The 24,978-nt window shown below is 34.8% G+C and overlaps 4 protein-coding genes across 31 annotated transcripts; 2 read left to right on the top strand and 2 right to left on the bottom strand.

Moving 5' to 3' along the window:
* The first annotated feature begins 311 nt into the window (after window positions 1-311).
* LOC107937937 (uncharacterized) lies at window positions 312-2,733 on the top strand. Its single transcript, XM_016870951.2, has one exon. The coding sequence runs from the start codon at window positions 698-700 to the stop codon at window positions 2,216-2,218; it is 1,521 nt and encodes a 506-aa protein (XP_016726440.2). The 5' UTR covers window positions 312-697; the 3' UTR covers window positions 2,219-2,733.
* Window positions 2,734-6,862: 4,129 nt separating this feature from the next.
* LOC107937924 (serine/threonine-protein kinase STY13) lies at window positions 6,863-13,222 on the bottom strand. Of its 9 annotated transcripts, none has more exons than XM_041113039.1 (4): window positions 12,968-13,182; window positions 11,579-11,734; window positions 10,236-11,251; window positions 6,863-7,542 (listed from the first exon to the last, which is right to left on the bottom strand). In XM_041113039.1, the coding sequence occupies exons 3-4, from the start codon at window positions 11,153-11,155 to the stop codon at window positions 7,203-7,205; spliced, it is 1,260 nt and encodes a 419-aa protein (XP_040968973.1). In that variant the 5' UTR covers window positions 11,156-11,251; window positions 11,579-11,734; window positions 12,968-13,182; the 3' UTR covers window positions 6,863-7,202. The 9 variants fall into 9 exon arrangements, with proteins under 9 accessions (XP_040968973.1, XP_040968976.1, XP_040968977.1 ...); XM_041113042.1 differs by having other exon boundaries at window positions 10,236-11,246; XM_041113043.1 differs by having other exon boundaries at window positions 11,605-11,734.
* LOC107937925 (endonuclease V) lies at window positions 12,642-18,504 on the top strand. Of its 17 annotated transcripts, none has more exons than XR_005926990.1 (10): window positions 12,642-12,845; window positions 12,935-13,199; window positions 15,104-15,166; window positions 15,269-15,308; window positions 15,387-15,451; window positions 15,576-15,692; window positions 17,107-17,231; window positions 17,779-17,849; window positions 18,077-18,123; window positions 18,245-18,504. XR_005926990.1 is itself a non-coding variant. In XM_041113047.1 (9 exons), the coding sequence occupies exons 1-8, from the start codon at window positions 12,775-12,777 to the stop codon at window positions 17,824-17,826; spliced, it is 798 nt and encodes a 265-aa protein (XP_040968981.1). In that variant the 5' UTR covers window positions 12,642-12,774; the 3' UTR covers window positions 17,827-17,849; window positions 18,245-18,504. The 17 variants fall into 17 exon arrangements, 6 of the variants coding, with proteins under 6 accessions (XP_040968981.1, XP_040968980.1, XP_016726427.2 ...); XR_005926989.1 differs by having other exon boundaries at window positions 17,988-18,123; XR_005926984.1 differs by having other exon boundaries at window positions 17,107-17,235.
* A 442-nt stretch (window positions 18,505-18,946) lies between these two features.
* LOC107937926 (uncharacterized) lies at window positions 18,947-23,184 on the bottom strand. Of its 4 annotated transcripts, none has more exons than XM_016870941.2 (8): window positions 22,666-23,184; window positions 22,285-22,566; window positions 21,786-21,894; window positions 21,179-21,224; window positions 20,513-20,598; window positions 20,010-20,068; window positions 19,576-19,699; window positions 18,947-19,193 (listed from the first exon to the last, which is right to left on the bottom strand). In XM_016870941.2, the coding sequence occupies exons 1-7, from the start codon at window positions 22,740-22,742 to the stop codon at window positions 19,597-19,599; spliced, it is 762 nt and encodes a 253-aa protein (XP_016726430.2). In that variant the 5' UTR covers window positions 22,743-23,184; the 3' UTR covers window positions 18,947-19,193; window positions 19,576-19,596. The 4 variants fall into 4 exon arrangements, 2 of the variants coding, with proteins under 2 accessions (XP_016726430.2, XP_016726429.2); XM_016870940.2 differs by having other exon boundaries at window positions 22,660-23,148; XR_001694792.2 differs by lacking the exon at window positions 20,513-20,598 and having other exon boundaries at window positions 22,660-23,184.
* Window positions 23,185-24,978: the final 1,794 nt, after the last annotated feature.

Below are 24,978 nucleotides of genomic sequence, written 5' to 3'. Positions count from 1 at the left end.
ATTTATACATACACGTAAGATGTAATAAAATGAGAATAAGTGCAATATGACTTTGATTTAACTTTTAAAATGAATATGTAAACCAATTACAATTTCATTAAGAATCCCCCAATTGTATAATTTACATTTGGAAACTTGTTGTCCACCACAATAACAAGCAAACATGGTATTGACAGATAAGCAATCAAATCAATAGGGGTCCAAGATAAATTACCAAAAAGTACGGTGCAAAAAAGAAAATTTCCCTTCGAAGAAAAGGGCCATATATACGAAGTTCCAGAACATCAAGGCCAAAAAAGAGAACCCAAGTAACAAACCAATTACTTGTCGATCTTTACATGGACACGGAATCAGATATTGGCCGTCAATCTGTAATCCTAAAAATCTAACCGTCCAGAGACTCTCCTCGTCCCCGATAAAAGCAACCATTGGCCTCGGTGCGTCGGTATATCAGACTTTTCCAGATTTAGGAATTCCGAAGCGGAACATAGGGGAAAAGGCTTCAATTCAAAGCAATTGAATCTTAATTTTCAGTTTTAGATTGAGGAAAACTAAAAGAACCAAAAGGAAATTAACGGATCAGTAGTAAATCGTTTGATCTGGCTGCAAATTTCAATTCTAAAACTGAAAAATTAGGGTTTCTTTTTTCTCTTCGGATTTCTTTGATTTCGTTTTTCATTTTATTTTATAAAAGAAAATGAACGATCAGGCTCAGATGATGAATCAGCCACCGCAAATGATGATGAACACGGTTCAGGTCCAAGTTCCAGTTCAGCAGCAGATGATGAATCAGTCTCATCAGTTGATGGCGTCGGCGGCTCACTCTCAGGTGATGAATCAATTGGCGGCGTCTCAGTCGCAGCCTATAAACTCCGGTCCTCAGATGATGACTCAACAACCACCTCCGATGATGTTGAATCGAAGCTACAAGCCTTGGCAATCTCAGGACCCAAACCAAAACCCTAACCCTAACAAGAAATTCTCTTCTTTCAATCGTAATAACAATTGGAAGGGGAAAAAAGTTTCATTCGGTAAAGATTCTTGGAAGTTCGAGAATAAGCCTTTACCCATGGGTTCTGATTCTGCTATTTCTTCTGTTCCCGCTGCTTCCGGTAGTAATACTCAAGGTTACAAACCTCCAACTCTTAACGAGCTTCAAAATCTGAATCGGTTAAAAGCCAGAAAATTCTACGGCAACAAGAAGAAATTCAATAACAGCAACAACCGGTTTGCTCCTTACGCTCCGCGGAATACGACTTCGTTTATAATCCGAGCGAAAAAGTCAGGTGGAATAGCATCTTTAGTGTCGCCATGTCCTGTGACTCCCGCCGTTCTTCCTACGCCAATATTTTCACCATCGAGGGAGGTTTTGGGTGATATGGCCAAGGAAGAATGGGGTGTGGATGGTTATGGGTCGATGAAAGGGCTGATTCGGCTTCGATCACCAGAAGCTGGTCATGATGACGAGGAAGATGACGATGGGGGAAATGGTGGGGGTTCGAGTGACAGTGATGTGGAAGAACATGTGGAAGTGGAGAGGAGATTGGACCATGATTTAAGTAGGTTTGAGATGATATATCCAAGTTATGGAGGTGATTATAACAATGTTTTGGAGAATAGAGTGGACGATCAAGATACCCATATAGCACAATTGGAAGAAGAGAATTTAACGTTAAAGGAAAGGTTGTTTTTAATGGAGAGGGAATTAGGGGATTTGAGGAGGAGGTTGCAGTTTTTAGAGAGGCAGAGTCAGATAGTGGAAGATGTTAATGAGGAGGTTGTAGAGAATGGGTCTGATAACGAGAGTGAGGGTGGTGGCTCTGATGTTCGGGTGGTTACCAGTGCTGCTGCTAATGATAATGTGGAAATGGTGGGGTTTGCTACTGGAAATACTAGAAATGTTGATGTTGTTATGGAGGAGAACAATATAGGTGGAATGCCACGGAATGAAGTTCTAATGGATGTTTTTATGGATGAGATTGCAAGAGGAAATGAGCTAAATAATGAAGGAAGAGTGGATGTTGAATTAAAGCCCCAAGATGTGAGGGAGGAAATAATTCGAGACAAAGAAAATGAAGCTAAGGGTGAAGAAGCTGGTGGCAGTGAGTTTGTGGAGGAGAAGATTGTTGAAGAGGACAAGGATTTGTCGAGGTACGAAGAAACTAGCAATGAGGCTGCTGACAACACTAAAACAAAGAATGAGGAAGTGCACTTGTGAACAACAGCGGTGAAGGTGACTGACTGACTGGTTTAACTTGCCTGGGGTAATGTATGAAATTGGGAATCTTTCGATTTGGGTTACCGGAAGGTGCAACTTCTGGATAAATGTGGCCTAAGTAGATTTAGTTCAGTATAGTTCTTAACGTTCTTTTTGCATTTTGTTAGTTTTACAGGGTAAAAGAGGATGCATTGACTTTGCTATCCTTTTACTGCCCTCATATGCTCTAGGAAGTAGGTATCCTTTCTGGCTTTTTTGCTGCTGCTTTCCCCCTCTTTTTGTCTTTCTTTTGGTTTGGAAAAGGATAAAAAAGGAGGTGTGGGGAAGGGGGGATGTATTTGTTAAGCTGGAAGAGGGTTATCCATAAAGTTTCTTTTGTTACAGGCATATGTTTGTGTCGATTTCAACTTCTTCACAGTTTGAAAAAGAACCTTATAGTATGTAAGGTAAATTTGTGCTTGATGTATTTGCATTTGTTTTGCGTAGTAATGTCCTGAACCAAAACTCTTTTAACATATTTTATTTATCTTGTATGAAACTATTTTACTCGTATCTTTCAGACAAGTATTCTGGTTTGATATTATTGGTCATTCTCTTTTCCTATTTCTAAGTTAAAAAACTTATCAAATTAATTGCCTTGTATGATCCATATGGTGTTCTCTGCTTATGCATCTAAATCCACACAGTAGACATCTGATTTGCCTTGTCTTCTGTTAATGAGAAATTTTTTTAAGAAAAATCTTATTGTGATCTCTCCCTCTGTTAGCATGCTGAAGTGAACTCTTCATCACGTGTAAGTTTTAATCAGTTGTCTATTGTTCTATTTTGATAATTAGATGCTGCTGAATAATTTAGTGTGGCTAATGGCTGTGAGAAAGCGTGCTTCTCTGCTAATAGGTAATTTGATCTTTTAGAGGTAATGGCTATACTACTTTTTGTGCATCGTTGCACACATCATCTTGTAGATAGTGTTTGTAGTGTAGCACTAAAATGCTATGTTACGTTACTCTTGTATACTAGTTTATTCACAACTTCTTCTAGGTTTTTCCATGTATTTGGAGTGTTCATAGTCATAATTTCCAGATATGCATTTGTCATAAGTGCAAACACGAGAGTAGTTGTAAAAATATGAAGTCAGAACAACATAGCTGAGAGTGTTGCAACCAAGTCTGCCATTTTCTTTTTGTAGTCATGATGAACGAAAAGGTCTCATCTGTGTCCGATTTTTCTGAACTGATGAATGGAACAGTTGTGCGAATTGTGTTTTATAGGGGAGGCCATGCTATCTACCTGGAATATTCAATCGGTCGCCCTCGTTAATTTTTATATACAACATGAGCTTATGCGTGCAACCTTCCTCTTCAGAAGATGGAAGTGGCGAGATCGAAGCTGAAAAGGCTTTTGTTTCGCAGGGGCAGCTATAGACCACCCCAAAAATTTTTTCTTTAAATATATACAATTCTGGGCTGATGTACAAAGCTAGTCATAATTATAGCATAAAAACCTATTAGCTTCATCTGTTGCATCAACTTGCATTGATTATTATTATTGAAGTTTTACCTGGTTAGTGAAAATGTGAAATCTCCTTGTGGTAACAATATTGGTTTTGTCTTAATCCTAGAGGAACATGTATCAAGGATCATGTTACATGTTAGGTTGTCAGATTTTCTGTTTGTTGTTTTTATGGATTTCCAGAAGTATGATCATTTGAGAGTGATTACTATGGTTTTCTTCTTGGCACTGGCAATGCTAAAATGTCAAACTTCAAAGATTATAGGAAATCTGAAGTAAAAGATCTTTTCTTTTCAATTTAGCATTGGGTTCCCATTTTATTTATCAATTGTAATGGCATTTGAACTACAAAATGGAAGTTATATTGAATTTTTTTTATACCTAAGACTAAAAGTAACTGAATTCACTAGGTTGATATATGGCAAGCTTACAAGTCATAAGTATGAAGAAGAATGTTTTGAAAGTGTTAGTGTGAAAGTGATTTGAAAATAATTTTGGTTAGAGCTTTCTAGTATTTTTTGGCAATTCTGTGATAAAATGCATGAGAATATAAAATATTTATGAAATACATTAGGTTAAAATGGATTATAGTAGACTATTTTTAATAGTAATTGAAAATGTCTTATGAAAATTATTTTTGAAATTTAATGTACTTATTTTAGGTGTTCTTAAAAAATATTTTTAAGATGTATTTTAATATATTTAAAAAGGGAAATTTATTCTCTTACCTTAATTAGTGGTTAAGAGTTCGATCTTCATCTTGGGTATGTAGCAGTTTTAAAACTCATAATCAGCATTTACCCCCTTTAATGAGTTTATAAAATGTAGAGGATTAGTTACTGGACTCACTCCGCTTGATACCTTGATAAAAAAAATAAAAAAAGGGTAAAGCTCTATAATGGAAAAACACTCAATAAAGTATGAAACCTAGATACTGAGAAGTGGAGTAAAAAAAATGAGAAGAAAGAATTGTGGTGAGAAATGAGTGAGCATAGAATTTTTTAAAGTGTTTTAATTAAATTAAATTTGAATTTTTATCATTTAATCTAATTTTAATTTTAAAATGTTTAGTATTTCAAAATGATTGGTTAAGGGTTTTTCAAAAATAAAGTATAATTTAGAAATTACTTATGACAAAAAAATAACTAGAGCTTTACCTATCATTAATCATTTTATGCAAAGTATATATAAAGAATGAAGAAAGTGATTCAAAGAAAAAATGATACGAGTATTGAACCAAGGTGAGAAATGAATCGAAATTAAGGTATAAAAACAAAAAAAGAAACTCACATGAATCTGGGTTTTGTAGCCGGAAAATGGGTTTAGATGAGTTTTCAATGAGTTTTTAAATTTTTTATCACTAAAGTTCTAAAGTAAAGAATAAAATAGATAAATATGTTTATAAATTTTTATAAAGAAAAGCTTAAAGAAATAATATTTAACTTTTTTTTAGTTTTAAAAGTGTTCACATGTCACAAAATGATTGGTTAAGAGATTTTTTTAATTGTTAGGGTAATTTAAGTAACAAAATATAATTTAGGTACCACTTGGAATAACAAAGTATAGCTTAAGTATCATTTGTGACAAAAAAAATAGATACTAACTTGAAAAAAATGGTATTTTTTAAATACCATTTTGTGATTTAAATCAATGTATTATAAGTGAAGGATAATGTTTTATATTTAAAATAAAATCTAAAATACAATTTTGTACATTACTTACCATGTATAAGAGTAGCTACTGAACTCTTGATTCAACGTGTAAGATGTGTTGAGAATTTTGAGGTTTTATAAGTGAGTTTGGTGTACATTAAAGTTTTATGAATGGGTTTGGTGTAAATTTATTATGAACAGTTGAGTAAACATGATTTGTTAAATGCAGAAACATTTTTCTGATCAAAATAAATAAATATGCAGAAACCTTTTCATTGAATTCGGCTTGAACTGTGGAGCAGTTTTTGGCCAGAACAATCAACGGTTTAGAATAGCTTTTCCTGCATAAAATTTTGAAAATTTATTTTACTCAAAATTTGGTATAAATGATATATATATATGTAAGTCGAAACACATATTTTAACCACGCAAATCAAAACTGAAAGCTGCTGCAGCATCTATCACGAATTCTAGTGGATGAAAAACCAAAATCAAGCACTATTTTGGATGCATACATACCACCTTCACATTTTTCGTACTAAAAGCTGTTATTTATGGCTTAATACTAATAAAATGAATTACATCATGAAATTATATATGTTTAAAAGTTGGTTATTTCTTTTTCGGATTTAATTAAAAATATAACTTTGAAAAATAAAAAAAAAAGATTAAAATATAATTAGAGTTAGAATTTTCAAAATCCAATGTTAGAAGTCAATACGACTTGGACTAATGAATACTTTTATTTATTTAAAATATAATGTTTTATGACTTGGGCATTTGGAAGAAATTAACGGTTTATCATCTCTATATAGTTATAATTGTTGGTTGGGTGTGTGTTCATTATTTAATTTTAATCTAATAAATCTATTAAAATTTAATTTGAACTGAATTTATTATAAAAGTAAAAATTCGATTATAGAGTAAGTTGGACCAATTAAGCAAAACTGATTGATTTATCTGAATTAATCAAAACTTGGATACTTAAATGATCCTAGTAATGATCTAACCTTCCAAGGTTTTCGTACTCTTTTTAATTGTATTAGAATTTTACAATGTTTCAATTTGGCATTTAAAAGTTATTTAAGCCTTGCATTTAAATACTGATTTTTTTTGGCATTTTGGTTTCATCAAATAGGAAAAGTTAGAAATATTAATTTTGATTGATTAAAGGAAAACCAACTAAATTAATTGAAATTATTTTAATCCAATGAATCCATTTCATAACGACTAATATTTTTTTAAATTTCAATTAATAAAAATTAACCGACACCACCTATTAAACACCAGTTCATAGTTACAGCTGTCCGTTCACTTCAACTCGCGTACTCAACGTTGAGAACCTTTCCGGTTTTGCAGAAAGAAAATAATTGGTCAACATGTAATGGAATGTAACGTATTCGCTATTGTTTGATATGCAAGCGTATGTATGTATGTGCCACCAAAACACACCCCAAATACAACTACCACGCACAAAAAATGAAAAAGAAAAACAGAACAGGTTCATCCAATTGTGAACCTGCATTTAAACAATCAAGAGTAAGAGATATGGCAGTCCCACATATATAAATATAGATACATAAGGGAACCACATCAATGGTTCCCTTACTTCTACAACTACCATCACCACTAGTCCAAGTACAAGTTCACACCAAAATCCAGCATTCTGAACCCAATAGTTACCTTCTATCTGGAAAATATTACGTAAAGGGTGAAAAAAAAAATGTAAAATACTGATACATGAATTATATTTAATTTCTTACTGCTTCCCTTGCATCTTTCCGTTTATTGTCGTCTGTTCTCCACTCTTCCATTCTGGATCAGTCAATTGTCATTGGTTGAGTCATGCAACACCTGAACCGGGCTTTACGCACGGTTGTCAGTATATCCGTTTCAGCAATTTCAAGCATCTTCACAATGTCAGTGAAGGGAGGACGAACTTCTGGGTTTGTGTCCCAGCAACGTGTCATGATCTCACGCAGCACTGGGAGGCAATCGTTTGGAATAACTGGCCTTACACCCTTGTTCACCACAGCAAATGCTGCCTGAACTGCAGTCATGTTCTGGAAAGGAAGCAAGCCAGTGATGAGCTCCCAAAGGACTATTCCAAAACTATACACGTCTACTTTTTGCGTGTAGGGTCTATGCTGTATCATCTCTCTGCAAGAGCCAAGACAAGCACAGAATCATAACCAATAGTATTATTAATATAAATAAAGAACAAAAATGAATAAAATACTTACAGCTGCAAATCAGATACCAATTCAGGGAAAACTGATGATAAACTAAATGTCAAAACAAATGCATTAACAAACACCGTTAACATAGTTATCATATATAAGATGCAAACCAGTTCCCAGTACTCGATTTGAAATAGGAGAGCAATTGCCTTCGACAAATCCAAGTACCATGGCAACTAGAGTATAACATGATGAAGTGATCCAATGTTACTTGACTATTTTCTCTCTCAGTGGGGAATAATTTAGCAGTGGATATTAAGTCAATAACACAAGAAAGAGGATTCAAAAGTACAGAACTTATCACTTACATAGGGTATTAAATATACTCGAGTGTATCACGTCTGCTCCTCAAGCAGCAACGTTAGTTAACTATTAATGTTTATATATGATAGAAATAACTGACATGGCATTCTGCCTCATCAGATATGGTTATATCAACTAATGCATACACTCTCAACTTTACATCACAGAATCTTAGAGATCCAAATACCTACTTCAAAACAAAGTCTAGAAAGCCGTTACTTCAACTAAAAACCAAGATACTAAATCAGAGGAAACACAAGAGAAATTCTTATCTACTCAAGCTTTGTCAGCAAAACTTATTTTTGGTCAGCGCTCTCTTCATTTCATGGCCATTGATGTCTTCTCCAACTTCTAGCAAGACCAACAAGACCTGATTTTATATTTTCACTTGCCTTTCCTCCTCCTCACTTCTATCCTTCTAGTGATTTACATTTTGTCCCAGTAAACAACTAGGGTGGTTGCCACCTTTTTATCCTTCATCTACTCACATATGTATCTGGTCATGCTTCAAGCTTGGTTTCCAGCATATTTTTGAAGAAATCAGTTGCTGTCCCACAGATAATATTCCAATTTGTGGATAGCTGACCAAACAGAGCACATTCACAGTTTGCTGTCTCATTTTGAAATGCAGTAGAAACTGTCAAACGCTCCATTCAAATATAAGGTAAGAGACCTCGTTCAGTTTAAAGCTAGGACATTTCTTGGTAAAGCATACTTGCACCCAATCTCCCTATTTGAGCAAACTCCAGAATAAGCCATTACTAAGGGCATTAAATCATTCCTTGTTTCAACTTTATTAGGCCATTATTAAGTACATTGATTCACTTTATTTGTCCTACTCCCTTGCTTCAACATGACACAACAAAACTAGTAACCATGTGAAGGTAGATTCCCATGCTTGGCAATTAGCCTCTTTAGAATACTACCATTTACATTCAAAGAGACAAATCATAAGCAATGTTGGCCAGTCCAACCTCAGTGCTGTACAATAGAATGTTGCAAACATAAGGCATAAATTCCAAATAATCTCCAGGGTAGCCTTTGCAACTCCTCTATTGCTGTGCTGCTGCAAAAATTAGTCATTGAGCCAACGGGAACCCTTGCTCACAACTCTCAAATAAAAGTTACATGATTTATTAAATTAGAAACAAACTAATGGCAGTGCACGATAGCACACAACAATGAGACAGTGAGGTATAAACTGATATAAAACAAAGGATCACTTTAAATACATCAAACAGAAAGTACATGCATAACGGGTGGAAGAATACTAGATTTAGATTCTAAGGAAAATCTTTCAATACTTCCAAATTGCGCTGAGATCTAAAGGTAGAAGACCTGTTCTCTCAGCCATCTTACATGGAACGAAACAAAAATCCCAAAATATGGAGAAACAAGATGCACTGCAAATAGTGGCAGCAGATGAAAACAAGCTAGTCATAATCTCTGTCTTGCTACTGAACTGTTTAAAATCTCATAAGAACGCTCACTCTTAGAAATTAATTTAGGACATAAAGAAATGAATGAATGAATGCCTAATAAGTAATTATCCATCAAGTATCCACTTAACCGTTGTTCCATCTTCTTTATTTTACTTGAGAAGAAGCCTAATTCACTTTAAACTGCAACACATCTAGATGCCAAACATTCACACCTATGTTAGAGAGAGACTTCAGAAATCCTATCTTCTAAGGTAATACATGTACTTTCCCAATAATCTACTCAAACTTTCCTCACAATAACCAATAACAATTTCAAATTTTCAAGAACCTGAAATTGTTTAAACATTAAATATTCAAACCAAAAAGAAAGAGAACTCAAACTATTTAAATAAAATCATATTCTCGAAGACAGTACCTTCAAATTATCAAACAAAAGCATCAGCTATTAGAAGGAAGCTGCTAGTCGGCATAATGAAGTTAAGAACTTCATAATCAAAGTCACAATTCCAATAAAGATGTAAAAGAAACTATTCTTGTTGATGATTTCAAGCAGCAAACTCATAGAATATATATAATTACAAGCTCCAAAGACTCACTCTCTAACATAATTCACAACAGAAGAATATCATAGATAATCTGCAAATCGTTAAAAGTTAATTAAACAAAGGAGTGCAAAATAAACGCAAAAAGAATGCCCAACTTTAAGGGTTTTCTTGGAAAAAGAAAAAAAAAATCCATAGAGCTCATGCAGATTAGAGAGAATCATCTAACAAAGACGAGAAGTTCCATCATTTTATTTCACAAAAAGATGCAAATGTCATATCGTAACAGGGGAAGAAACTGTAACATATACGGCCAAAAGACTTACGGAGCCATCCAACGGTATGTCCCAGTCTCTGGAGTCATGCCCTCAGTCTGCACCTCAATACGTGCAACTCCAAAATCTGCAATCTTTATTGATCTATCAGCAGCTATTAGAAGATTATCCGATTTCAAATCCCTGTGAATAAACCCAAGTCCATGCACATAGGCCATCCCTCTTGCAACATCCAATGCCTGCTTAACTGCCAATTTCAAAGGCACAGCACGATTCTGCCTCCTTGTTAGAAACTGTCGAACTGAGCCACCCTTTGCATACTCTGTCACAATGCACCAAACCATTGGTTTGCGACAAGCCCCAATAAATCGAACAATATTTGGATGCTTCAGTGTAGCAAGCATCATAACTTCCTGCTGAAACTGCTGTTCCATAACTTGTGCCTTCTCAGGGCTATTCTCTGGCCTTTCTAATATCTTAATCGCAACATCCTCACCATTATATGTACCTTTGTATAACTTGCCAAAGGCTCCTTGAGCAAAAGCTGAACCCATGTTAAGTTTCCTTAAATCAATAGTCCACTCATCATAATTTGGCAATCCCTCAGTTGGGTACCTATTATCCATCAATGCTTGTGCTAATGCATCATCATTAAGTGCGTGGCCAACTTTACCAGGACGAATCACGCTCTGCCCCACAGAGACAGAGTAATTGTGGCGGTTCACAGGCTTCAGACCAGGATGGCTTAAAATGTGAGTTAGAGAATCATTAGAACCAACGCTGCTGTTTTCAACAGACATGGACACAGACCCACCAGCATTACTTGTCTGTAAACTGTCAATAGACATGTTAGTACCCTCTCCAAGCTTTTGGTAAAACCCTTGAGTAAAATCATAGTAATTGTTATCGTTGTTGTCAGTTCCTCCCATAAGTCCAGTAAATTTAGGACCCTCGACCATTTTCCCAATCATGAATGAAACCCCAAATGATAAAAACCAGGATAAGCAGATTTCCTTAGCCCAAACTCTTGACACTCATTTGATGGCACAATCTCTACACGATCTGCCCTAAACCAACAAAAAATGAAAGCTTGTGAGTTACCATCTAAAGATTATGGACGAGCAATGATTGAGTTTTACAAAAAGTGCCAGACAAAAGCGTCCACTGGCAAGAAAAGGGACGTAAGTGAAAGTTTGGAGATTTAAGAGGATAAGAAATATTACAGGGAGAAGATACATCGGGAAAGAGTGTCCAGATATCATCAGACACCCGGGTCCTTAAATTTTTCTGCTTTTTGTTTGTTTTAATTCAAATTATTTGAGAAAGGAGATACTTTTGAAATGATTGTTCTTAATTTTGGTTTTAGTATAATCGAATGAAGAAATAAAGCAAACCTATTTAGTTGCGGAAAATGAAACACCTTCGAATTCGAGCTGCTAGCAAACCCTAGACATGCAATTACTGGGATCCCGGATTGCTTAAGCTGAATCGAAGCTCGTAGCCAAAATAACCATTCAAGAAACAGTCAACCCTCAAAGTACCAGCGATAACTGAGATTGAAATGCAGGAGCACTGGTTATAATAGATAGAAGTTCTGGGCATGCTAAAAACAATAATCTAACAAAAGAAGAAAAAGCCCTAGACCCTTATGTCCTTATAGAAACCAACAGAATGAAATTTAGACCAACCGGACAAAAATAGAAACTCAAAATTCTTAAATTTTATATTCAAGTTCAACATCCTTCCCAGCCCAAAATTTTCATTTTTATTAGAAAACCAAATTATTAGAAAGAATAACATATTCCATCACACGGCAAACAACTTGAGGCATAGATCAGATAGTGAAAAGATGCTCAAAATCAAATAATACGCGGAAATTGCAGAAAAACAGCAAAAACTCGAGCAAGACAAGTGATAAAGAGAGCGGATTCAGATGAGATAAATAAAATGCATACCTGAAACATATTACTAAAAAAAGAGTAGACGGAAATTTAGAAAACGACTGATCGAGATGCTTTAATTTTATAAATTCATTTAAAGCCTCCTGCAAACAAGAAGAACAAGACGAAGAAGACGAGCAAAAGATTTAGCAAACAAAAAAAGGGGTAAAAAAGTTGAAGACGAAGAAAGGACCAAAAATCGAAACAACAACGACGACGAGAAGAAGAAGAAGAAGAAGAGGAGCGGAGGAGCGGCATACGCTTCTCGATTACTTTCAAAGCCTCGTTTTTATTGTGACCAGACCCAACACCAGTCGTCACTATTCTCCCTACTTTTCCACTCGCTTACAATACACGTGTCGGTAAAAGCCTTGCTTTGCTGGCTTTTTCCAGGACTCTATCCTGTAATAAAGCGCGTGTAGTTCCTTCGCTCTTTTTTTAATCCATCCTCCGGGACTTCTTTTTCACGATATTTGTTTTAAAAAAGAAATTCTCGAAGCGATTTTTGAGGCGTGATAACTTAAAGCAGAAGAAGAAATTCCTAAGATCAATAAAGAGAAGAAAAAAGGTAAGAAAGTGGAACATATTAGGAAGTTGAGTTAGATCCGATCCGTATCGCAAGTATTGAATAGTTGAAGTGGAAGTGGAAAATGGAAGGGATAAATGAGAAAGAGGAAGCACAAAAAGGTTCATCTCCGGCTGAATTGGGCAAATGGGCGGAGTATGTTCTTTGTAATTTGTAAATGTATTGATTGGATCAGGGTTTGTTGTTTTTTAGAATGTAAAATATAGGAGTGATTGAAATGACAGGATTCAAGATACGCTCAAGAAAAGAGTGATTACGGTGGATGATTTCCCGTGGAGATTAGCCTCACAGTCGGAGTCGGAGCCACAGCAGCAACAGCTCAAGTATGTGGGAGGCGTAGACGTCAGCTTCTCCAAGGAAGAGCCATCTATGGCATGTGGGAGCTTGGTGGTGTTGGACCTACTTCATGATCTACGTCTCGTCTATCAAGAGTACACTTGCCTCAGCCTTGACATTCCTTATATCCCGGGCTTCCTTGCCTTCCGTGAGGTAACCTCTTTTTCTTTAATCTTAACTTTTACAGAGTCCAGTGACAGGATAATGTAAAAGAAAATGAGTGTCTGGGAATTTGAAAATGACTCCACACTGGTCCACCTTGTCTTTGTATCTCAACTCATTCCAAACAGTTGCTGCTTTATGTTGGGCCAAATATCATCCAAGGCTACTTAATTCAATAGCTTATTCCGGCTCCAGCTGTACCTCTGTAAATAAGGCAGTTACATGACATTCCTACCTTTCTAGACACATGCTTCGATCCAAGCAACTCAAAGTGGCCCAGCTTGGATGAGCACCATCCATAGATTCCTCATTAACTAGACAAGTCTTTAAATCCCAAACCGTCCTCTGCCTTTAGGATACCAACTAACTCTGCCCCCTTTTGCACATCCTTCGATTTCTTTCCACAGGAAAGTATTGCATAGTTGTGACTTTGTTTGGTAGTAATTGGTTTCTACTCCAAAATTTGGATACTGAAAATAACAGACTGAATATGCTGCAGATGACCTGCAAAGGATAGCTGTTTGATTGCTCAGCTCTTGATTCTTTGTGTGATTTTTTTCACCAGAGGGTTACAATCCGTCCCCTAGTTTCTTAGTGATCAGAGGTACTCCCAGGTTTGTGACAGGCAGTGTTCCGAGCTTGAACCTATCTTTGCAGCTATGTCCAACAACATCTCATCACTTATCCCTGAACTATGGATCTCACTATTGGAACAATTGAGCTACAAAGGTGAACTCACATAGAGAACTTAGTATGTTGGTTATGGCTCCAACAAATTCACTCTTCCCTTTGGTGAAGCTTAACCGCTCATCAATGAAGCACAAATACATGAGCCTCATTTTCTTGGACTTAAGATGATATGGAATAACCCCATACATGGTTGCTTGAAAAGGCAGGATAGCACATCCATCGCTATGGAAAACAAATATGGGGAGACTGGATCACCTTGTCTAGCTATCCTACAAGCCGTCCATTAACTGTTATAGAAAACCTGGATGCACTAAGGCATTTTCTTATCTACTAATAAACATTTCAGAGAAACCAGGAACATTGGTCTCTTGGATGATGAACTCCCGCTCTAGTGTATCAAAAGCTTTGTACCTAATGTGCTTTTTAATTGCTTGACTTCTACTTCTGGCATTAGCTGGGAAATCCAAAAAAATGTCTTTTTTTTTTATGTCCCCTTGCATGCTTATGCTCTAACCTTGTTAATGGGGTTAAATATTAGCCATGTAGATATGTCCTTAGTGATAGAAATTGATTTCAAACTGCGCACCCATTTAGAATAGTGGTTTTTGTTCTTGATGATGCAATCAGCCAGTTTTTATGTAATATACTTTTGACCCTCTGCAAATGGGTTTTGTGGATTTTCTTCTGACATATGCCACTAGGGTTAAGTGTTGCTTTCTTATAATAGTATGTGACAAGAGACCAACAATTTGTGAAATTTTGCATAGCTTTATTATCTGGAAATCTGAGTTCGGAATAAATGTTTTTATCAAATATTAAATTACCCAATTTCATTTTTGAATCATCCTTGGTTATCTTGGCGTAACTGTTTTGTAGCATGCTTGTTGGTTACTTTATCAGTGTTCGTACTCATTTGTTTATTTCTCTACTTTTCCAGATTCTGATATATGTATATTCGGAGAATAAAGTTTCAGATGAAAATTGGAAATAAATATATTCTGAAAGGTTATTTGTTTATTTTGGATAATACATCTAAAAATATCCCTATTGTATCTACACCCACAACATCACACATATAATATCTATATTTGAAAATTTCTTGAGGGCATGTTCCTCCCTGGTTCTCTGGTCATGTGACTCCTTACCAAGTCTTCCATCATTCTATCAACTATTTAACTTAGCCAATTTAATTCTCTTTTTTCAAGGCTCCCATTCTTTTACATCTCTTGGCGAAGATGAAAAAAGATGCTAGTCCTTTCTACCCACAGGTCCTCTCCTCTGTTTTTCAATTTAAAGTTATTAGTTTTGTCATTATTTATTATTGTTCATCTTCTCCTTAGTGTCATCTAATTCCTGCATGCGTTTAACAGGTACTTATGGTGGATGGTAATGGATTACTTCACCCTCGAGGCAAGTCAGTCTTTTACTCTATTAAATGCCCTTATCAATTGTCTCCTTCTCTGTATTTTGAGGTTTTTCCTTTGCCAGGTTTTGGTTTGGCCTCTCATCTAGGTGTTATTGCTAATATTCCAACCATTGGTGTTGGAAAGAACGTAAGTTTACATCAACTACTATTCTATGCACCATTACATATTATTAGTCATTTCAATGAACAAACATACATGCAATATATAAATGTATATTTGATCATGGTCAATATATTTATATCTTTTTCAGCTGCATCATGTTGATGGTCTTACTCAATCTGGGGTAAGAAAACTTCTCGAAGCTGAAGAAAACAAAGCCAAGGGCATTATTACTTTAAGAGGCAACTCAGGATTCATCTGGGGTGCGGTAAGAAGTTGAGCAGGGTTTGTGTTTATCTTATTCTTCCTAGTCATAGCATAAGCAGATATGTAGTACATTTATTAAAAAAAGAAATCACGTTCTTGCAATGAAAGAACTTTTATTCAACCAATCCTAACATGCTGTGGCTTTATGCAATAACTTAAGCCGCCATGAAACTACCACCCTTTTGTTAAAGAGCACTTTCTCTTTCAACATGGGCATTGTAATTTGACTCAAAAGAGCAGAATGCAGACCCGTGCTTCTTTTTCCTTTGAAATATTCCGAGGATCATACCTAAGGGAGGTTTGTCTAAACTAAATTGCAATTCACACAATACTAAGTCTAAATAGTAATCACATACTAATTTTAGTACAAAAAGCAAATAATAAAAAGATATAGAAAAGAACATAAAAATCAAAACTAGAATAAACAATCGAATCCTCAATCAATTTGAGCAAGCAGAAGATTAACTCGCATTTGTATTCATGATCACCTTCAGATTCAGGTTTTAACAAATTAGTTAACAATTAACCTAGTTAATACCTTTCGGCTTGTGACTAAGTTAATTGATCGATTTAACCTACTTATGTTTCGACCTAATAGCTTAAATCGGGATAGATTAAGTGGTGCTCTGTAGACTATCTTTTCGATCTCATCTACCTAGGGTCGTCAATCCTAGGGTTTAATTTCGTTTAACCTATGTCAACTAATTCGGAATAACCTTAAACCCTTAGTCAATCACTCCCACTTCTGCTTGTCAATCTTTCTAGGGTTCTTAGTTCACGGCTATTCTAGATGCAATTTTCCCTAATCGAATTTTCAGCATTCAAAATAAATATGTAAAAACAAGAGAAGGGAGAAGAGAAATCTAGATCCGAAGTTGTGTATTGAAAATTGATCTGAGAAACCCGTAAATAGATGTTGATTGTAATGCGATTGGAGCAGAAATGAAAATGATCAAATAGAATTGTAAAAAGAACTGAAAACTAAACTTGAAATGAAATCGAAATTGTTTGAACAGAAAATCTGAAATAAAACCCCTAAATCTAATCAAAGAAATTTCAAAGTGAAGTAGGCATAAGCCGTAATCATGCATTTACTATACCTTGAGAGTTTCATTTCTTTTCATGTACTATCTAACGAATCTACTAGCATGTAGGTGTTGATTTATTTAATGCTGGAGTCTGTCATTCTTATGCAACTTTGAGAAGCTCAGCATATTAAAGATATCTGTAAATTTTTTTCTTTAACCTGTTGAATGTTAAAGTAGTATAAGATATCAACATGTTGCAATGCTAAGTCACTTGTTTTATTTTTCATTTTCATTAGTTCATAGAGTTCAGGATTCAAAAATGAATGTACAGAAGTTATCTCGGCTTTATAGTCCCAAATCTTCACTGTACTTTGTCTTTTTCAATAGGCAATGAGATCAGAGCAAGGTTCACTGAAGCCTGTATTTGTTTCAGTTGGTCATAGAGTATCACTTGAAACTGCCGTTGAGATTGTAAACATGACTTGCAAATTTCGTGTGCCAGAACCTATCAGGCAGGTAATCTCAGTTTGGTGCTTTCTGGTAAAATTATGAATTTGTTCTTCAGCAAATTAGCATGCACCCAATTCTTTGAAGTGCTTAATCTTTTAGCTTTTATTTATATATTTCTTGTATCATTGATTGTTGTTGTTCTAAATGAGAATCTGGAAGTTCCCTGGTCTTAACAATTGTTGAAGGCTTTGTTGCTTTGGTCTGATGTTATTAGAGCTACATATTGTTAGGTTTTTGAGAAAAAACACCTGAAAAGAAACTGACTTTTTATGTACATCTAAGAGGTGAATTAGAGGGATTGTCTAAGGTAGAAACCACTTGAGATTCCTCGAGGGGTGAAATCCAAAGCATAATTTGGAATGCACCCTTACTGATTCAGGGTTTCAAAATACCCATGCAATAGTAACTCCTTTCCTTATTTTGATATAATTTTGCTTGTCAATGAGATCAATTATTCAGAAATAAGAAACATGAACCTTTGAGCATCTTGTATTTGATTGTTAATGTGGTATGAAATACTCAAGTCTAGACTTGCATTTGTATATGTAGGCTGATATAAGATCCAGAGAGCATCTTCGAAACCTCAAAATGAAATGATCGAGTGATGCAATTGCTAAATGGTAGGTTATTTTGTGAACTTTTTTCTCCTTGCTCGGTTATGTGAACCTGCAAGTTAAGTTAAAGATTGTGCAGCTTTTTCTTAGATAGATGTTAAGATTTGTTCTTAAAAGCAATTAGCTAATGTGGAAAGCATCTAGGATCAGTACTGGTGGCAGTACGTTGAGCATTAGTGATGATTACTCTGCAGTACTAGCGGCATTTGTTAGATTTTAGATTTTCAGAGCAGTTTCAGGTATCAAGAATGAAGACACTGCCACACGATTGACTTCTCATGTAAGTAGTTGCCGTCCCCTGACAGCTAATAGCATACTTGAGTTTTGGGAGGGCTGACAGCAACAGTTGGCAATGTTGGCTTGTGTTTCTTTTCCTGACTGTTCTCATCATGTTTGTATAGCAAAAAGTCCAAAGGCATTGAATGATCCATCAATCAAACGAATTTAACTACAGAAAGCTTAGCTTGTACTTAGACGTGCTAGCCCAGGAATACAGAGATGCCATGTCGGTTTGCATTTGCAAGATTCTTATTTATTTGATGCGGGTCCTTTTGCAGTTAAATTGTAGAATTCCAACTACACAAGACCATGTATAACCCTCTTGATTCTTGAATGGTCTTTAATTTTGCTGCCAATAATATTAGTTAATATTGTACTTCAACCCTCAACTATATATTATTGCAAGGCATTGTGGTAGGATCGATTAAAGGTCGGTTAGCAGCCACTCTGCTCATATGGCCAACAATCACTTAACTCACAGCATACATCACAATCCCACCACAGAATGCCTGAGTACTTGATGGTGATGCTTTTGCATCACTCAGTTCAGACCTTTTCTGGTTTGTTCTCACTATCAATGCTTGAGAGGATCACTTTGATGAAGTTGAAGCCAACCGTGTGAAAGAGCTTGTGCTTTTATCTTTTTATGTATGGTTTAGATTTTTTTTCCATTTCAATCTTCACTGTAATAATTTTCTACAAGCAATTTTTCAGCATCTTTATGGACTAAGAAACTAAATTGACTCATTCAAGGGGTTGAGTGCTGATTACGAAAGACAAAACCAACCAGTAGTAGCGAAGTCAAACTTGAGCAAAAGGCAAACTTGAGCAAAAGGGCATTTCAATTACAATCTTAACAATGCATACAAACAAGTAGTTAAAATATTGACAAGGAATAACCAATACAGCGACATAAGATTAGGTTGAGTTAGTATACAGAAATTATCATTTTAATACAACAAATGTGAGCATCTTATTTATTTTTAATTTTAGAGTCAACCCAAGCCCATGTGGAAAGCTTCTTGCTGGGGCTAAATATGTTCTAACTCGGCCTTGCCTTTGCTAGTTTGCCTGTTATCAGTAATTAAACACAAAGGCAAGGTTAGAACATCCAAGAAAATAAAATCATTATTTAAGGTAATTAAAACGAATACTGTTACTAGCAGCAGCAGCAGGTTAACATCTTTCATTACATCACTTTAATCTGACAGAACAAAATACAGCTACATTTGGCGAATATGATCGTTAATTTGTTAAATAGCCAGCCCCAGCCAGTTTGTCTGAATATGCTATTCCCCCTCCCCCTCCCCCTCCCCTCCCTACCATTTTCTCAGATTAAAACCGGTTGCCATTGATTCAGATTAAAAAGAATATGGTTCATCATCATGGACTTAATTGAGACAAATAAACACAAGTTAGGGAAAATAAAACAGTTAACGGGTGAAAGGCTTACCAGCTGATATGAACAAATAAGCTAATTTATCAGCTGCTTTTGGAGTTGAACCCAGTTGCTGTAATCTTGCACTAGTTGCTGAAGAAGCAAAGGAACAAGTCTATCCAGTAGAGCTTGTATCATTCTGTATTAATAACAAATCCATTTTATAATATATGCATGGAAAAATTAGCGAGTGAAAATGAAAATCCCTCCTCCCGTACTATTAACATACCATATTGTGTCAGACACTATGTAATGCGATTTAATCACCATACAAATTATCCTTCAATATATATTAAATGAATATACTATTAAGTAATGAAATAATAGTATAGTTAGAGAGGCTCCTTAAATCTTGCAAGCCCCAAAAGATAAATGTGCAAATGGATAGGATACGATACATAAACATAACCCTAGCATCTGTATGCTGCAATTAAACAAGATATACTTACATATTTCCCGGACCCTCCACGGCTGAAGTTGGCAGTAAAATAAAAGGTCGCGTGTAAATCTGTTTACAAAAGTCAACCTCATCCATAATGTTGTCAAAGTAAAATAAAAAATCATTGCTTAAACAGCTAGAAAGATGAGTTAATTAAACACGTTAACATACCAGAACAGAAATACAATCACATTATCATGCTGACATTCTAAAAAATATGACTAGAATCAAGATTCTACAGAAGTAAAATATAAATCGAATCATATGAGCCAGAACTGTCTAGTCAAAGGGGTTCCCAAATTAAGGTAATGCACCAGGAGCCTGAAAATCTTGAAATTCAATAAACCTAAAAGGAACTGCAAAACTTAACAATTTCATATTATTTTTGAAGGCAAAAACATATACAGATGGATATTCTGGACAACCCAAAAGAACAATGTTTTGTCACGGGGCAGAATTGAAGTTAAATATCCAGGTAACTATCATGATCTTTGAAGCCAATAAGATAACAACCTCAAGACATAGATTCAACTTCACATCAACCTCTAAAAATGGTTCAGACATATTTGTGTCCCAAGTAATATGATTTATCATAGTAGCTGCAAAAATCAAAGCAACATTAATAGTTACAACATGGTACCAAATACTCGCTTTATATAGCACAACATGCATTCCTAAATATTCTGAAAAGAAAAATCTTCATAGGCAGTCTATCTTAATTCTGTTATCAAGGATACAACTGAATGAAATCTATCCAAGCACACACAAAAAACAGGTCGTACCCAGTGCACAAGGATCTTGGCTTTAAAGAGAGGCAGGTCTAATATATGCTGCCTTCCCCTGTTCACAGAGGCTATTTCAAGGGTTTGAACCCATAACCAAGCAGATAGCAAGTCAGGGACGACCTTCAAAATCTTGCCTATTAAAACACAAAACTTGTAGCTATAGTTTGTATCCAATTGGGTGATAAGAGGATAGCAGCTAGGGACCAAATGAAAAGTTTAGCCACAGTCTTTAAAATCCAAAAGGGCATACATTTTAAGTTTAAAATGATTGGTTTTCAAACAATAGGTTTAGCACTATGAAACAAGCATTTTAGTCCATCTAAACAACATCTGTCACTCTAAATAAAACCAAACCTATATTAGCTCAGAGGTATACAAATGCCATAATAAGTACCTGAAAAATGGTCATTTTGGCGTTCCACAACTTTTGAACCCTTGAACTGCATACAATTTTAGCAATAAGTATACACGCAATTTTCACCAGTCATCAAACAGAATATGAATAACAGTAACCATTTTCTTTGTAATACTTGACAAATCTTTCATTTTCAGGATTCAGTGAAAATAGACATCGTCATTCTCATCTAATAAGCACAATAGCAAAAATTGGCATTTTGATATTGATGTTACTTATTAATGTGTATGCTTCTGAGTTGTGACCAACTAGAAATGAGCATGACAGAGAACTGATGTCTTTCCATAGAGTGTAATTTTCATAGATTAATCTGTTCAAATTTTGAGCATTCTTCACTTTTGCTGTAGAGGCTTCAACGCCAAGAGGAATCACTGGATGACGCATTTTTTGGATGACATCAAATTTTCAGTAGAACTTAGCAGTGTACTTGCAAAATATAACCTCTGCTGACAGGTTCTGAAAATGCTAAATGAGTTCTTTGCATTTATTTCCTTTTCTTTTCATTTTTCCTCCTCACTGTAAGCAAACATTTTGCCCCCACCTTACTTTTACCTTACAGTATCTAAAATGTAGGATCAAAGCTCACCTTGCAAGAAAATAACTCAACAATGCAGTCTTCTTTCGTGGGGATCACTCGTAAGTCAAGTACAGGACTTGCTTCAAAGTTGAAGAGCGCAAGTTTTGGAAGTGTGCACCTGAACAGCATCGAAGAACATATATATAATCAAGAGATAAAGAAGATGAAGATAAAAAGCATCAAAGTAAGTCCTGAGTTTAGAGGTTTAGAAAGAATGAGAAACTTGGTATAAGTCAATTGAAAAAAAAAAAAAACAGTTCCTTGATAGCCAAAGCAAAAAAGGGCATAGACTAAACTAAATACAACAAGAATGGAGTTTATTACACGCTTCTCTTTTCCCAAGGGCTGAGCAGTAATATGAGGCATAGCCGGAAAAAGGTTTCTTAAAAAAGAAATTTGATTAGTGATATGCTATGTCTTGCCTGCAGCATAGGGCATAACAGTTAAGCGGGAAGAATACTAGCAGTGAGCAGTAACACCATGAGATAAAACAGGGAAGGCAACTGACCTGTACGCATTGGTGTCAAGAAGCTCAAAATTTTCTAAGGCTCTAGTGTTTAGTATAGCTTGGATCCCAGATGGGTGGCTTAAAAATTGACTGATATGATAAGGTTGGCCGCCATCGCCCTTGTCTTTGAAAGTGTCATCATAAACCGGAAGCTTAACCCTTTGGGTCCTTGAAGCAAACAAATCTGCTTGCTTTGCATTAGAGGAAGCCACGATATTATTGTTGGCTTTAAAAGGGTGTAGTCTGAGTTTGATGGGGAGTGGAAGAGTGGCTTTCCCGAGACTGCATATATGGAGAGATCAAATTCAGGCATGAATTAGTAGTTAAATTAAAATACTAACTTTATTTGTAGAAGAATATGGAAGAAATCTCAACATGAACCTGCTGCTGCTACTCAAGTGTGGAAATAGAAAGCTCCATCTCCATCCATTGTTGCTCGCAGTTGCTACTGTCTTCATGTTATTATTTATCCTCAAACCCCAATGGATGATTTTTATTTATTATTATTTATCTATTGAGAGTGGAGACACTGAGACAATAGAAAGTAGAGACGTCCATTCAGAGGAGCATCTACCTTTTATTCTTATTCATTGAAATAACGAATTTAAGAGACCAACTCGACCCAACCCATTCACGGGGGTAACAATTTGCTGTTTCAATTACTAGGAAAGCAAAAACAAGATTAGTGTTCATCTCGTCCTATAAGATGAAAATTTAACGTTGACAACTACCCCGGTTTTCTGTTCTTTTGGGTTAGGGTTCACCGACTATGATGACACATGTCAATATAATGGGTGGTAATAGGAAAAGAACTACGATTCATACGTGCGGAGAACTGTAAAAAGAAAAAAAGAAAGAAAAAGTGGTGATTGAATGGTTTTGACTTGGATCTGCGGTATTGTCCCTTTTTGTTAAGGGAAGAGCGTATTTATAACCTTCAACAAGTTGCTTGATCATGGAGCTTCAGAGATAAGGGTAGTCTCTTAGCTTAGAGCCTATTGGACTTGTCTAGCGACTGTTTAATTGGGATTCACGTGTCAATCATGGAGGAGATAAAATATTTGTGTTGAAAAGGTATTTTTTTTTAGGTGTATATATTAGTTTCAAGTTTTTGTCTCTTTGAGGAGAACATAAAAGGGTTAATCGAGGATTTTTTTGGTGAATTTAACCGTTGAAACTCCATAAATTCATTTGGTTTCTCCTTAAAATAGGGTGGTAAAAACTTGAGGCTAAAATTAAATATAAATATTTTGAAATAATAATTTAATTGTTGAGAGAGTAAGACACTTTAAAGCAGATGTTTACTCTCAACAAAGTTTAATATGTCAAATATACAATAAGCAAGTAACAAGAACTACTCTAGGTGAGGATTTTTAGTTAAGCAAGTTAAATCTTGACTGTAGAGAACTTGATGAGATTTCTTAAGTGAAAAAGAGATATGTAATAAAAGTAAGTAATTAACTACGAAATTATTTTTGACATAAGCAATAGTTTCTACACAAGTTTTTTCACTTTACTACTTAAAAATTGTTTCTCACTTTAATGCATGAACTATCATTTTCATCTTAATTTACCTCAAAATAAAAAAATTGCTAATAAGAACCGACATTTGGTCCATTATTATTGGACACCAAAAATTGTTGGGGCAAAATTGGACACGAAATAATAAATTAAGTACCAAAATGAGATGAAACAAATATTAAGTATTAATGTGAGAAAAAGAGCTAGTTTAAGGGCTAGATCTAGACTTAAATCCTTTTTTTTTACTTTACCTTGATATATTATAATTACATTAGTTCGATCAAATCCGAAGTCTAGTTGGTAGAACTCCTAAAGAAAGCTTTGTAGCGTTTATTTTCTCCATTCATAAGATTCAAACTTCAAGCCTTAGTCTAATATCAGGCTTTTTCTACATTAGCTGAAGTGATATCGGTCTAGTTCATTCGGATTTTTTAAATTCTCCATCATAATTTAACTCTCGATTTTTCCATATTAATTTTTTACTTTGAATTTTTAGATCAATTTTAACAAAATAAAATTTGCTTTTATAGTTTTTTAATATTATTTAACAAAGTTTCAAAATCCTTTTTCACAATTTTTTCTAAAAAATAATAATAACTTTTCAAGTAAATAAAAATAATCAATAAATTATATATATTTAGTTTAAAGTTATTTTTCAGTATTTTTGAATATAAAAAATTATTTTTATATCATAAAAATTAAAATTATTTATAAATCAAATAAAAATAGAATTTAGTTCAATTCAATTAACTATAAATTTTAACTTGCATTATATAAATCGTCCAAAAATCTTAATTTAAGTCGAATTTTAATTTTTTTAATTTTAAATTAAACCGACATTAGTAAAAGTATTTTTCTTAATAAACGATAGCACTAATCAAAAGTGGTATGTATTTGCATATATAATTTTTTTAAAAAAAATTCAATAGAATTTATTTTAAATAAAAATTGTCAAAATTTTAAATTTTAGATCTGTTTGGTAAGAAATTTGAAAATTTTGAGGTTTTAAGTTGAAATACACTATAGTCCCAGCTTGATCTCAAAGTCAGGTATAAAAGTGAAGTATTACTTGCCTCAAAAATATCTTTGATTCATTAATTATTCCCTAAGCTATTTATTGATTTAAGTATTAACTTGAGGATCTTGGCTAAATCTTTGAGCCCAAATTCAACC

The sequence above is a fragment of the Gossypium hirsutum genome, chromosome A05 (assembly GCF_007990345.1).
Source record: "Gossypium hirsutum isolate 1008001.06 chromosome A05, Gossypium_hirsutum_v2.1, whole genome shotgun sequence".
In the NCBI taxonomy this organism is placed as follows: Eukaryota; Viridiplantae; Streptophyta; class Magnoliopsida; order Malvales; family Malvaceae; genus Gossypium; species Gossypium hirsutum.
The sequence above is the reverse complement of the archived record's forward strand: the minus strand, read 5'-3'. Positions and strand labels throughout refer to the sequence as shown.

Coding starts and splice junctions, on each gene's coding strand:
- LOC107937937 (XM_016870951.2), top strand. CDS start 698: ATGAACGATCAGGCTCAGATGATGAATCAGCCACCGCAAATGATGATG.
- LOC107937924 (XM_041113044.1), bottom strand. CDS start 11,155: ATGATTGGGAAAATGGTCGAGGGTCCTAAATTTACTGGACTTATGGGA. Junction 7,543..10,235: donor ACATACCGTTGGATGGCTCC/GTAAGTCTTTTG, acceptor TGGCTCTTGCAG/AGAGATGATACAGCATAGAC.
- LOC107937925 (XM_041113047.1), top strand. CDS start 12,775: ATGGAAGGGATAAATGAGAAAGAGGAAGCACAAAAAGGTTCATCTCCG. Junction 12,846..12,934: donor GAATTGGGCAAATGGGCGGA/GTATGTTCTTTG, acceptor TTGAAATGACAG/GATTCAAGATACGCTCAAGA. Junction 15,167..15,268: donor CTAGTCCTTTCTACCCACAG/GTCCTCTCCTCT, acceptor TGCGTTTAACAG/GTACTTATGGTGGATGGTAA.
- LOC107937926 (XM_016870940.2), bottom strand. CDS start 22,742: ATGAAGACAGTAGCAACTGCGAGCAACAATGGATGGAGATGGAGCTTT. Junction 21,895..22,284: donor CTTGACACCAATGCGTACAG/GTCAGTTGCCTT, acceptor GATGCTGTTCAG/GTGCACACTTCCAAAACTTG. Junction 20,069..20,512: donor AGTTGAATCTATGTCTTGAG/GTTGTTATCTTA, acceptor TTTTGTAAACAG/ATTTACACGCGACCTTTTAT.